The 14,596-nt window shown below is 36.4% G+C and overlaps 2 protein-coding genes across 5 annotated transcripts in view; one reads left to right on the top strand and one right to left on the bottom strand.

Moving 5' to 3' along the window:
* Positions 1 to 8,503, bottom strand: part of LOC138706244 (probable G-protein coupled receptor Mth-like 3) — a 78,999-nt gene extending 70,496 nt beyond the window's left edge. The window contains exons 1-2 of the mRNA XM_069835295.1: positions 8,198 to 8,503; positions 5,233 to 5,518 (exon numbers count right to left, since the gene is read on the bottom strand). Coding sequence (XP_069691396.1) covers positions 5,233 to 5,518; positions 8,198 to 8,457 — 546 coding nt within the window. The 5' untranslated portion in view covers positions 8,458 to 8,503. The remainder of the gene's footprint in view (positions 1 to 5,232; positions 5,519 to 8,197) is intronic.
* LOC138706245 (CXXC-type zinc finger protein 1-like) overlaps positions 1 to 14,596 on the top strand; it is a 103,180-nt gene that overhangs the window by 40,948 nt on the left and 47,636 nt on the right. For 2 of the 4 annotated variants that reach the window (XM_069835304.1, XM_069835298.1), the window contains exon 2: positions 1,464 to 1,594. The exons of 1 other annotated variant lie outside the window; for it this stretch is intronic. Coding sequence is in view for 1 of the 3 variants with exons in the window: in XM_069835297.1 (XP_069691398.1) it covers positions 10,187 to 10,282 (96 nt within the window). In the remaining 2 variants the exon portion in view is untranslated. Of the gene's footprint in view, positions 1 to 1,463; positions 1,595 to 10,136; positions 10,283 to 14,596 lie in introns of those variants that run through there. One more of the 4 variants, XM_069835297.1, reaches the window with a different exon arrangement.

The following is a 14,596-nucleotide window of genomic DNA, read 5'->3' as shown; positions in this document are numbered from 1 at the left end:
CTGAAAATCGATAAATATGTCACATAGGAGTTATTTCAGGAACAACGACGATACAGAATATTGTGGAACCTTATGACACTTTCGGGCGTGGGTTTGATTCCCGCTTGGGCTGTGTACTTGAATCGACACTTTTCTATTTTTTACCTACCATAAGGCGAAAGACAGGTATTCTCATGACGAATCCTTGGACTCGTGTCACCTAAATATCATCTTGTTATCACTAGTGTTGAAATGTGGTACTATTACCGCAGGGAGAAATTTATCTGAGAATATTTCCGGGAGATTTTTTGGGAATATCTCTAGACTGGGTCTTTTTTACTACAGTATATTCTTTTTTTTTTTTTTTTGAAACATGTTGCAAGTTACAGCTCAAGGGAAACATGCAGGATTCCTACGAGGAGAGTAGGTTCTTGCGAGATGAAAGGAGAGAATAAGCTAGTAATTCAGGGCTTCAGAAGGACCAGGTGGATGGGGGTGGTGTCATTGGCCGACTGGGACAAACAAGACACAGTCATTGGCCGGCCGGTTTCGTGTCGGGTGTTGGTTGTAAGAGTGGGGGGGGGGGAGAAACTAGCATTCCTCGCTCGGATCTGAAATACGACCATTTTCCCCTCGCAGGCAGTACAGACTGTGCCTTTTCTTGTAGCGAAGCCATTTTTCATATTCATTAACTACAGCGCCAGCGCTTCTAGCCTCGTAGCGATTGGATTGAGAACTGAAGCTCATATCCACCAAGCCTTTAAGAGCACATAAACCATCTCACTTACAGAGGAAAATAAAAAATGAGTCACATCAGTGGAAAGCAATAACAATCTGAAATCAGGGTAATCATTTCGGGACACTCTGTGGAATGTAGCGAATACTGACAATAACCACATGATTATTTTCAATTCATAAAGGAGATTCTTGCAATGTTGAGTATTATTTATTGTTATAACAGGACATTTCTTTTTCGCTGTCAACGCCCCTTGGTTTATTAGAAATAATCAGCTGCATAAATAAACTTAGAAGTTCAGCCTGTTTCTAAATACATTTCCTGCTTAGCGAAAAATTTCTATGGGATCCCTTCATAAAGTTACTGGTGCTCAACATTATGATCTTGGTAAAAAAAATTACTTCTCAAAGATTTGGTTCTCTAAACAATTTGATACAATTTAATAATTTATGCTAATTGTGAGCATAATGTTGAGGAGTTTTCTAAAATGAATTCCATACAATTTTTTATATATTACTCTTAGTATTAACATCAATCTGAAATAGCAATAAAACTGATCGATTTTTGAAAGGACTTTTTTTGTAAAGTTGTTAAACAGTTAAATAATTATTAAAGAAAAATAAGACCTCATTTTTCGTTTATTCCAAGATTTGACCCCACACGAATCTTTCTTGTCTTCCGATAGAGAGCAGTGTCGTTAGCCTTTATAATGCTCATAGCGTGGTAATTAAGGGTTATACTGTTATAGGATGGAGTAAGGGCGGTCATGGCCCTTATCATCCTGGAATTTTTCTGGAGAGACTTGGGAAAACACGAAAAGCCCAAGTCAGGATAGCCGGCGTTTGGGATCGAACCCCGCATCCCCCAAATACAAGGCAGGTATGTTAATCATGACATATAATAATAATAATAATAATAATAATAATAATAATAATAATAATAGTCATAATAATTAGTTATGTGTGTCTTCTTTTGCACATCTTAGTTACTCCTTTGACTTCGTGTTTTATGCCACACATCCGGCATACGTAACAATATTTTCCAAGTCAGGGTTTCCCCGTTTCCTCTGTTCAAAGTTCTGACAAGACTTTGTGGTACGAATGCTGTGTGTTTACAATCAATTCTTCAGAGTTGCATCACAAGTAACATATTTTTATGGTAGGGAACCCCGCGGTATAATTTTACTAAAAGAAAAGACAAACAAAATTGTAGCATCAGTGCCCTGTTGTTAAAGAGTCTAAAGAAGTTCTTGATCTTTTCAGCGTTTCTTTTGGTCGTTTAATGTCTTGTCTACCTCGTACTGTCCATCGAGTAGCCCAATGTTTCTCAACTTTTTTTCACATTACTTTCGTGCGGCCCCCTGTCTAAGATGTAAAATGTAAAATACACAGAGTTATTCAGGAGGAATAGTAAATATTTTAAGGGTTGTATAATGCTTTTCACATGATTTAATTTATACATCTTATCTTCTTCGTGGCTACAGTATTTTGTCTCAGCGTATGTAATATTTAACTAACTATAACTAACAGTGACTGAGCCTTAACATTACAACTAGGCAACGTTGATTAAGCACGAATTGCTCGTATTGTACTGGGAGACTAAAAAGTCGCGACCTCCATGAATTACTGTAAGTCGCGTGGAAAGAAGCATAGGGTGGGTTTAAACATATGTCCACTTTTCAATGCGTGTGGAGATACAACTATTCGAATGTTACGCATATAAAACAAAACCTTACAAGTGGTAAGGAGGTCAGATATAAAATCAGAAAATTTTAAATTTAGTGGTAAATGAAAAGAATATACACCATATATAAAAAAATACTTCGTTTGGGATTATGATGGCTATTCAAAAATATGTCAAAGATCGAATATTTCTTTTATGCTCGACCATGCCGAAATGTAATAATTATACACCTGGTAGCAGTCCTTTAATGGACCTAATTAAAGTACACCTATTCATTAAAGTTCAGGTGTTCCATCAATCAAAAAACACCATTGTAGCAATATGAAAGCGCAAGTATCGATTATTCTTGGATATACAATCGAAAGACAACTAGCGAAACGTCACGGAGACTGGAAATCCAATACTGTCGCAAAAGGATATGTTCTGTTACTATAATAATTAGCGTTAATTGTAAATAATATTCAAATAAATTCAATTTGTCATCTCGTTTTTCAATGTCTAAATCAATTTCAAGGTTATATCAAGATTAATGTTCATTTTACTCTCTAGATTATATCAAGGTCAATGACATTTGTGTCTCGGAAAAAATCAATACTTTCGCGTCTGCGCACATCTCACAACTTACGAGATATTGCACAAGGTCAGTTCCGCTCCCCAGTCAGATAAGAATAACATGAATACTTATGAATAATTTCAAGTTAGAAATACGGTCGAGCATAAAAAAGTCGTATGAAACTTGCCTATAATAGTAATTAAGACGCGAGTATGAAAATTATGAAACTCGCTTGCGCTCGTTTCATAAACATACTCGCGTCTTAATTACTACATTATAGGCTCGTTGGATAATGTACTATTAGGATTCAGTGTGAAATAAAATACAGGACAAGGAGTGCCATAATATCAAGTCGCGTCTGTGACTCAATCCATCCTTCATCATATGATAACGCAGAATTCCTGCACGGAAATATCATATGCACTTAATAATATGATATGCGTAAATAATCACTTAATGATTCAAGACGGCGCCGAATACCATCTCTCTATCATCAATACCATCGACGCTAAATAATCTAGTAGTTGATACAGCGCCGTTAAATAACCAAGTAAAGACAATAAAATTGGCTGTACATACATTCCTTACAGGGTTCACTTCATTGAACTTAAAATAATATTTGTGTCAATTTTCACAGTACTCTGGAGATACTTTTGAATATCGCACCAGATGTAGAATCATAAGTTAACAGTGCTCTCTTATTGTAGTTATTCAAAAGGTCTGATCCAGATTTCCAGGTATTTCAGGAAGATATCATAACAATTTTATTGTTCACGATATCGGAAAAAATAAGTTTCTTTGAAGATATCATCTTCCACCAATTGATTATTTATTTCCAAGACAACAGATGTTAAAAATTATTACTCCTTTCTATTGAAAATCTGTTCCTTTAACAGTTTAGTTATTCTATTACTTCACAACCATAATTATATTCTTCTCTCATATTTTTAATGGATTTAGTGCACAGTTTAAGTTGATCATGAATGAATTTTAAATGACGAACGGACTGTGGATTGTTGAAAAAGTTCTTCAAGATTTTGAGACATTCATCTTGGGAAAGAAAATATGAAGTACGTTGTCACCTGGTGGAAAACATAAAAAGTGTTTATCAATCTTCCCGTGATATCGAAAACTCTCTAGCGATATTATTTTTCGAATATTTTAAGAAGTTTCGGGATAACGAAATTCCGAACACAAATTGAGGGGTCCACTGCAAGAGGAAGCTATGCCACATCAACCATAAAGAGAGAAAAATAAGATTGTTATGAAAATGTCCGTATCCTAGAATTTGTCAGAGTGTTCTAGCATTGGCTGGAGCAGTGCCACATTTATATAGTTTAGGGAAATGACAACAGATTGTAGGAACTAACTATAACACGTGAAATTTCACTGATCAGAATTTTGTGGCATAACTCCTTCTAGCAGTGGACTCCTCAATTATTTTTAAAGATAAATAGGAAAATGGATACCATTAAAAAGAACTGGACATTTTGCGACACTATTATACTTCTCGGGACATAGGACAAGAGGGCGAAGAAAAAGAACAATCACGTAAAAAAATGGATCCTATAGTATGTCTACTATGATGCAGATGTCTCTGAATTTTATGTTAGGTTTTTCATACAGTTTTTCCCTTGTTCTCTCTATTTAGTTTCCTTCTGCCAATTACTGCTTACCAATCTCATAACATGGCTTCTGATAAAACATGGCACCTCTTGTCCTACAAAGTGCTTATTAACGCTTGAATTTTGTACTTTTCTTATGTATTTTTTTAACTTTTTCTTTAAAATGCAATGCAAGTTCAGCTTTTTATTTTATTTGAGGCTTACATGTAAAATATGCAGAATTTATGGCGTAAGTAACGGTACATGAAGAAGTATGTTTTTTTTTTTTTCTGTAGAAGAATAACGTATTTGTAATAACAAAATTTAATTATAACGAAGAATTTGAGAGGTCCGTAGGATTTCGTTGTAGTTACTGGTATTTTACTATAAAGACCTAAAAGTAAGAACAGATAATACAACACTATGATGCTACAAATGTTGTTACTTAGCAAAATATATACATTTTTAAGAATGTAACCGTGAATAATATCGCAAGTTTTTACTTAATAACCGTTACTTAAAATGCGTTTGTATGTATTATGAGGCAATATATTTTTTTAATGTAGTGACACTGTTTATAATTTTTGGTTTACTCGTATTTCTTTCACAAATAACCACAGTCCTAGTTTTAACAGTTTGATACAGTCATGTCATCATTTACACACTGTAAAACTTACCTCAAAATTCGGCTGCCAGAAGCCTCTATCGTCGTCCTCCATGTCGACGCATTTCCCAAGGGAGACATTGTATGCATGTCCGTGATGGCAGCACTTTCGCAGGCACGGAACCTTCATACATGGACAAAAGGTTATTATCCTAGTTTTGGCGTCCATGCAGAAGGATTCAGTGTAGTTCGCCGCCTGCTCTTCATTTCTGAGACTGTCTACAAGCACTTCCAGATGGAGACGTCCACTTTGTGTGACAATCATGCGGAAGTCTGACATCTCGTGCACTAAGAAGGCCCTGACAACCCACAGAGAATGTGTAAAACACTGGAAACTATTACATAAGTGATACGCAAAGTAAAATGTGACACACATATAAATTTTATCGTGCCAATTAAGCAATTAAGATGTAAAAAAAATATATAGGGCAAAGTTGCCTAATTCCGTGATCCTCCTAATTCCGTGATACCCCTAATTCCGTGATACCCCTAATTCCGTAATACTTTTTTTTTCACTGAATGTCACAGGTTTGGGTATCTTGCTATGAAGTTCACCGATGTCTCAAAAGTAGGCGAAAGATGCACTCTTTCTAGAAAGATGTCTGGCGCTTTGGTCGAACGGCAAAGCTTTGACTGACATTCAATTTTAAAAAAAGTATCACGGGATTAGGGGTATCACGGAAATAAGCAACTTTACCCTACGTAGGAAATAATACCTAATAAGGATAACATAACGCTGATATAACCTCGGCAGTTGCGAGAGTCGTTAAATAAAACATAACATTTTGAGCAGTAAGGGACAAAATATCAGGAATGTCTTTCCTACACATAATATTTTCAACGATAATTTCGAAACAACGCGTCAAAAGACATAGATAACATTAATATGGGGAAAAGGAAAGCTAATGTTCGTCACATGATCTGTTGTTTATGAATTTTAAAAGTGGTACTTAATCTATAAATGTAAATGTCAATTAGTCATGTACCTGCTATTTCTCTACTTCTTCCTTTCATTTTTTTTTTTTTTTCTTTTTTGCTTCGTTTAGGCATCTTGTCACGGTATTCCCCTGACTCCCATCGAAAACATTTGGAATATTTGTGAAAGGAGACTTGTAAAATTTTACTGTTGCATAAAGCAACGACAGCCTGGTTGACACATTTGGTATAGCGCTGGCCTTCTATGTCCGAGGTTGCGGGTTTGATCCCGGACCAGATTGATGGCATTTAAGTGTGCTTAAATACAACAGGCTCATGTCAGTAGATTTACTGGCATGTAAAAGAACTTCTGCGGAACAAAATTCCGGCACACCGACAACGCTGATGTAACCACGGCAGTTGCGAGCGTCGTTAAATAAAACATAACATTTTGAGCAATAAGGGACAAAATATCGGGAATGTCTTTCCTACACATAACATTTTCAACGATAACTTCGAAACGATGCGTCAAAAGACATAGGTTGTTTAACAAAAAGAGTTCCTTATTGTTAGATCTATCACCCCTCAGAGTTTGTCGCAGAGGTTTTGAATCATCCTGTATGTTTCGGTTTTTATGTACGAAATTCAATAAGACATTATTATACATGTTACGGATATCAAATACTTTACATTCAGAATACAACAGTTTTGAGGGATAGTCAAGAGATTTATTAAGACATATTTTTATTATTCTTTTCTGTAGCAGTGTTATTTGCATGAGGGAAGTACTTTAAGCACAATTCCATCCTATAATACCGCATTGTTATAGTCATAGCTTGTACTAATGCGAGATAAATCAGTCGTAAAATATGGATGTCAAGTAATTTCGTAGGATAACAATAGTGAATAATTTTTCTTAATCTACTGCAAAGAAACGGAACATGCTTATCCCAACGTAAGTGTTGGTCGATTATTATACCGAGATACTTAAGGAGATTCATTTAGAATAGGACAGTTACAATTATTGGAAGAATTTTTAAATACAAGAGCAAATCAGGAGATTTTATACCAACAAAAGTTAACGAAAATGGTGCAACTGTAGTTTTACTACGGTTTAAGACAACTAGGTTGGAATCAAGCCAATTTTTAATCAATGTGATACCATTATTTGCATTAAGGTAAGTATCATCCCAAGTTTTACCTGCTATATTAACAACTGTGTCGTCCGCATAAGAAAATATTTTACCATTTAATTTTTCTAAATTAATTGCCAGTAGGCAAAATCATTAATATTGAGGTTTTCAAGTGCAAAACTCACCTTATTTATTTATTTATTTATTTATTTATTTATTTATTTATTTATTTATTTATTTATTTATTTACTTATTTATTTATTTATTCACGTATTTATTTATTTATTTAACCTGGTAGAGATAAGGCCATCAGGCCTTCTCTTCTCCTCTACCTTATCCAAAATTAAAAAAAAAAATGAGTTACATACTTCTTGCAGCTCCCTGTCTACTGATATAGTCGGTTTGTGCAAATCTTGTCTAATTCCTCTTCCATAGAGCTCAGAAAACTACTATCAAATGCAAAACTGTTTTCTGACAAATCACTTTACCTGGATAAGGCGAGTTTTGCATTTGATAGCCTCATATATTAAAAATAAAATAGAACCAAGGATAGTACCCTGTGGAACACCGATATTAATATTTCGATTGCTACTAAAGTCATTATCAATTTTGGTTACGTGTGTTCTGTTACTAAGGTAAGAAGCAAACACTTTCAAAACAACATTAATTCCTTTCTTATTTAATTTTTATAATAATATAAGGTGATCCACAGTATCAAAGGCTTTTCTAATGTCAATGAAAACACTTAAACGTTTATTTTTACAATCCAAATTAGTAATAGGCCTAATATTCTTGGTTACATTAAAGATAGCATCATTAATACTAAGATTATTACGAAAGCCAAATTGATTCATGTGCAATAGGCTATATTAGGTTTCTCTAAGAAGTTAATTAAACGTTCTTAAAGGGCTTATTGTTATTGAAACTTACCGAGAGTCATGAGGACAGTTGAGCGTCGTGTTTGCCATTACAGTTGGACTCTCTGTCGAATTAACTGTTTGACCGTCTGGTAATACAGCGGTATTTAATATCCAATCCCAGTTGTCGGGGACAGAGTCTGAAGTCTCGCACTTCAAAGCGCGGTTAAACTGCTGTCCACTTGGACAACACTTCGGGATCACCAGGTTCCCCGCAGCTGTACAAAGAAACAGGGCTAGGCAAGAGGGAAAACACTTCCACATGACGGCCATCGTCCACGGGAGATAGAAACAGAATGGCGTATTTGAACGGCTGTTTATAGGACGGACGACACTGGTATCCGGGAAGCATGCGGGAGGTGTTGGCAATAGCCAAACGCTGGAAATACGTCGTTGCAGCCTTGACAGAAGCATTAGTAACGCAAAGACCTCATTATCTTGTTCTTCGCGTAAAACCACACAACCATCCAGTCGGCCATCTTGAGGTGTCGCGTGCTCAGAAGGCAGACGAATGAACAAGAATCTGTGGCCATATGCTCACGCGAACAGATGAAGAGCGATCGTATCACACTATAATTTGCTTTTTCCAGTAAATCTCGACGTCATTTCGTCTTCCACTAAATGAATGCATGGGTACGCTCTTTCACAATATAATAGGTGTCATTTGGGGGGGGGGGGGAGTTGCCTGCTCGAAGCCAGGGTACGCAGCGAACTTTAGTGTAGTCAGCCGATGAGGGTTTGGGAATGCATCTATAGTCCCGTCGCTCTAATTTCCGGCAGCCAATCACGTTACAGGTCGACATTTAAACGTGTGCGTCTTGTGATTCGCTGATGAAGATGTTATGCATTTACTAAGGCTGGATAAATACTTAATATAATCGCCCGCCATTTTGACTCTTTCGTTGGCGTTCGCAGAAAGCACACGAGGATGTTATTTGCCGCTCAATTATTTGCTGAATTACAGTGCGTTTGATTTATTATCATAGAAGCTACGACATGATAATTTTTAACAGTGTGGAAAATAGATTCCTCGTCTGGTAGCTCGGCAACGAAAGAACGAAAATGGCGAACGATACTACCTACCTAGACATTATAGAGCCTTCACTTCCTAAGACATAAGCAAAGAGGAGGAGTCACGCCGGGAATAACAGCGTCGCGGCTATAGTTTGAGGGCTTTTTTCCTCAAGTACGAAGGAAGGACCCGAAGGCTTACACTGCAGCCTGAGGCTTATTGTGCTTACCAGTCTATTCTGTAAATGATTTGGTAGCCGAACGGCCGCGCTCTTGTACAAGTACAGCACGTCGCACCGTGAACTTAACCCGGGCTGTGTTATGAATGATGATGATGATGATGATGATGATGATGATGATGATGATGATGATGATGATGATATGTGAATTAATGATGGCGAAATGAGTCCGAGGTCGAACGCCGAAAGTTACCCAGAAATTCTGCTTCAATTTGTTGAGGGAAAACCCCGAGAAAAAGCCCAACCAGGTAACTTGTCCCAACCAGGATTTGAACCCAGGTCCGCTTGTTTCACGGTCAGGCGCGCTAACCGTTACTCCACAGCGGTGAACTAGCTTGAGGGTTAGCGCAATAGATCGTAAAAGGTATCAGTATTGGGTCATAGTGCCTCGCTTCCGAAAATTCCATTTCATTCCATTAGGCCTACTTCATCCTCGTGGGACAAGGTACGGTTCCTAATGATAGACTAATCAGCAGTGAAACTTGTTCTCTGTTTTAAAGTAGAAGCTGCTGTCAGATGGCATGTAAATACTATCATATTTGTGTTTGTTTCCATGAAAATCCTGATATGAGAATATAAAACACAGCACTACTTTTACTATATACTGTATATTTCTTGTCGTTGTAGCTGCGAGCCTTCATACCGCCTGAATCGTCTTTCCTGTTTTACGCTTTACAGGCTTGCCCTTGAGCGAGATCGTGGACTTGTACGCAATCTGCAAGCGATAATAAAACAAAGGAACGTCTGGAGTTATGACCAATGATTTTATAATGCCACACAATGCAGTGATACTGCGACTTCAGGAGGCTCTAGAAAATTACGCGTGCGCGAAAGAGAAGAAAATTATTGTAAGTACCTACCTAACACAAATTGTGCATTGTATACATAATATATTTTCTTTATCGTACGTTTTCATAACCTCGATTGTATCTAATTATCATGCTCGTCTTTGAACCAGGTTTAAATTCTGCTAAACTGAAATTGACTTTTAAGGAAGCGATAAAAAATGCTTAACATTGAGTCTTCAGGGATGAGAAGTAAAACTGAAAGTTCCATGGCGTTCAAAACCGTGACGAGGCAAAATTACGAGCCAGGTATTACACACTAAACTCCCTTGTTTATGCTGCCAGATCATTTCAGGTCGATATTTCTATTGAGATGAGAGAGCAGAGATACGCAGAACGTCTCATGAAACAGCAGTCGCGCCTAACACAACAAAAAATGCAATGGAAAAGTTGGGGTCTAAGACCCTACAGGTGCAGCTACACGGTTCAACTTTTCTTTCAACTTTATGCATTCAAGCAATGAATGCAAGATTGATATTTAACATTAATTTATATATATATATATATATATATATATATATATATATATATATATATATGATTTATAAAATAAAACCATCTGCCCCTCAAAAAAGTGACCACAAGGATCCAGAAAACAAAATACATATCCATCTTGAATCTTGCGTACACTACTTTTAACACTTAAATATAAATGATTGATTGATTGGCAAACTTACTCGTGTTAAATTACATAAGCAACTGTGGCTTACAGCCATTTCGGTGCTTCTTCACACCATCCTCAGAGCCTACTAGATCTCGGTGTCATCTCGAACTTCGCTGCCTGTTGTGGGGGTGCGTTTGCGTGTTGAAAAGTGGAGTTAAATAGTGTGTGTTCTGAAATTGATCTGTGTGTTGAGAATTTGATCGGGGTGTGTTTTAGTGTGTGTGTATATTTCATATTGTTCTAGTTCTAAACAAAGGACACAATACATCCACATAGGCTACGCCGAACACATAACTAATGCTAACCATACATACAATAACATAAATACAGACATGGAAAACCTACACATACAACCCAAAAACCAAAAACTCAACACACTAGAACAATATGAAATATACACACATACTAAAGCACACCCCGCTCAAATTCTCAACACACAGATCAATTTCAGAACACACACACTATTTGACTCCACTTTTCAACACGAAAACGCACCCCCACAACAGGCAGCGAAGTTCGAGATGATGCCGAGATTTAGTAGGCTCTGAGGATGGTGTAAAGAAGCACCGAAATAGCTGTAAGCCACAGTTGCTTATGTAATTTAACACGAGTAAGTTTGCCAATCAACCAATCATTTAAAATACATATATAAAAGTTTACAACAAAACAATGAAAATACTGTACATACAATAAATTTCAAAAGAAAATTAAAGTGAAGGTGAAATCATGTTACTTGAAATAGAGATTAAATTGGAAAATCTGAATTTATTCCTTTAGAATTTCTCTAAGGATTTTCTCAACATTGTAAAATGTGAATCCCTTGGATTTTAAAAGGTTATAGGTATATTTGGAGATGGTACCACGAACTCCAAAAAGAAATCCGTGTACTGACCAACGACTAGCCATGATGTTATACTGCTTGCTAAAATAAGGAATGCAAAGGTTCATAGATGATTCTCTTTTCATCATCAGTAAGTTTTGGCTGTTGTGCATCTCTTTCAAACCTGATAGTCAGGTCTAGTATTGTTCCTGTGTTGTATTTTCAATCAATGACAACAATATCTGCTGTCTTGTTGAATCATCTTCCGAGATACAATGCACTTCTTCATGGACTTCTAATCCTTGTTGTCTTAGGATATCAGCAAGGATTGTCCTTACCTTGTGATGGCGGTTGTTCCGCAGTAACTCAGTCTTTCGGCAGAAACCCAACACATGTCTGTTTCTGTCTCGTCACAGCCTGGGTGGCGGCAACGGGTTGTGTTGAATACTCTACCTGGGACTGACCGTACTGCAGAAAGGTTGCATGACATCTTCACCGCATTAATAATTCAGATGATGACAGACCTTTTTATTGAATATCAAGGAATTTGTCTTAGAACATTCCGCATAAAAACTGACTCCTTTACCCTTATGCGGCAGTTGACACCATGAAGAAAAACATATTTTCCTTAGGATTTCTCTCAGTTGCTATCCTTTCTTTATGTTAGGAAATTCATTTTCAGAGATATTAAGATTAGAGCTGCAAGATTTGTTTTAGGAAAAAGAGGAAGATTTTCACACACACAAAAATGTATACGAACTTCCCAGAGACTTAATAGCATATAATTGATTGTTTATTGTTTTAAGGTATAAAGTAATTATTATTCTTAACTCTATTTTGCACATTTAACATTATAACATACATTTACATTATGTTAGGCCTACATATACAGCCTCTGTATATTGCAGCAGAAGTGTCATGAAGCCATGCCTAGGAAAACACAAAGTATTGCTGACATAAGTCATATTTAACAGATTATTTAATAACTTTACGTACGAGTAGTATTGTATTATTTTTATTCTCAAAGATAAATTCTCTGCATGACTGAAGTTGGGAAATAATATTGTAGTTAAAACTTCATCAAGTCCATAGAACACATATCTTACATCTGACTACTTAAACTTCATTAAAGAGAAAGCTCTTTCAACATAGGCATTCGAGCCTGCTATACTGAACAGAAAACCAATTACTTTTGCAAAATTTGGAACTTTTGTAACATTCACTTCAGAAAAAAAGTCAACCTACTTTCGAACAACCCTGAATTCCTTCTCCATGTAGCCTATGTAAATGTTCTTTTTATTCACAAAACTCTTCACAAGATTAATCAGACTTAACAAATGAGATCTATAGCAGGCCTAGGCGTAAATACCTCAATTGAGGTACTGCAGCTACCCCTTAACTCCCCACTCCAAATTCTCCGGCAAAGGCAGTTATGTATCGGACCGATAAGAATAGACTTGAAGGCGAGTATTGCTGAGTGACAGATTTTATAAGATGTGCATTATAGCTTCGGCTCTCGTTGGTTGTCTAAACTCCACCAACGTCAACGGAAAGCGTGCATTTCATCCTTACGTGGTAGGCGTATATAGTAGAGGAAAAGGTGGTAATATGGGACGGAGTTGTAAAATGGGACACGGCTGTTTTTCTTAAATTAGTGGCACTGTCTGTTACGTATAGCGATATATTTTCCTCCTCGGTTAGTCTTTGTCTGCAATTGTACGCAGTAAGTCCATCGAGTGAGAGTTATGCATGAGAAGGGTCATGTTCATTACGTCAGTGTTAAGTGCTTGCAGAGGGTGCTTTTCTCGGCTGTTTCGCAGTAACAAAATTAAAGTATAGAAATTATCTTTATGAGTAAAAATAAAAGTAGAATGTATAGATTTGTAGTGCTCAGCATCATGAAAATCAAATGCCATTGTAAATTAAATTTATTCAAGGTTTTATGCTTTGATATGAGTGGTGGTATTAGGCCTATGGAACAGGGTTACCTCATATTACAACATTACTATTCATGTGAGAAAAATAGATGTTCTGGACAAAACTAGAGTCTTAGAATCTTCTAATTTGTGTGTAAGGTACTGATATACGCGCATAAAAGATGCTATGGAAAACGGAGAGATTTATATTTTTATATAGGCATAACTATCAAGATATTGACTTCCATATGAATTCTGTGTCTAGTGTGTTACCAGTATTCATGTATTAAACATTGTATGTGATTCCAGGCTTAATTTTTAGAATTTACGAATGCAGTTTGTCTGTCCCATATTGCACCCTTATTTTCTGGAAGTCCAATTATGCGGCAAGAGAACTTTCTAAAAAAAACATAACACCTGATTCCTTGATATAACCATGTTATGACTTTGCAAGGAGAAATTATATTCCTATAAAGGACCACTTCAGATCCCATTTTTTATTTCGTTCTTTTCAAATTAGATACTGTGGTAAAAGACTGTCCCATATTACCACCTTCTTCTCTATTCTTGAAATATGTAGCCACTCATAAGAAATTTGAAGAATTGACTGAAAGACGCAGAAAAATATAAGCATTGAGGAAGAATGTAACACCTAAAAAATTGTCTTATGCAGCGGAAATGAATTTGTTGGCTGAAGATGACGAAGCAGCGGCAAAGTTATTGACAAAGATTACAGCCATTTCTAGGGGGGAAAATATTGGAGAATATTGGAAGTTGGGAAAGAAATGTCCCACGAAAATGTCTCCACACGAAGCTCCATTTAACCTTAACTAATGTTCCTTTTTTTTTAAATAATCTGATCCTATTATCTTAGTCCATTTTCTATTAATTTTCTTCGTAGGCTATCTGTCACAAGC

Source organism: Periplaneta americana, chromosome 9 (genome assembly GCF_040183065.1).
Source record: "Periplaneta americana isolate PAMFEO1 chromosome 9, P.americana_PAMFEO1_priV1, whole genome shotgun sequence".
NCBI lineage: Eukaryota > Metazoa > Arthropoda > Insecta > Blattodea > Blattidae > Periplaneta > Periplaneta americana.
This window is presented reverse-complemented; position numbering and strand designations above follow the sequence as displayed.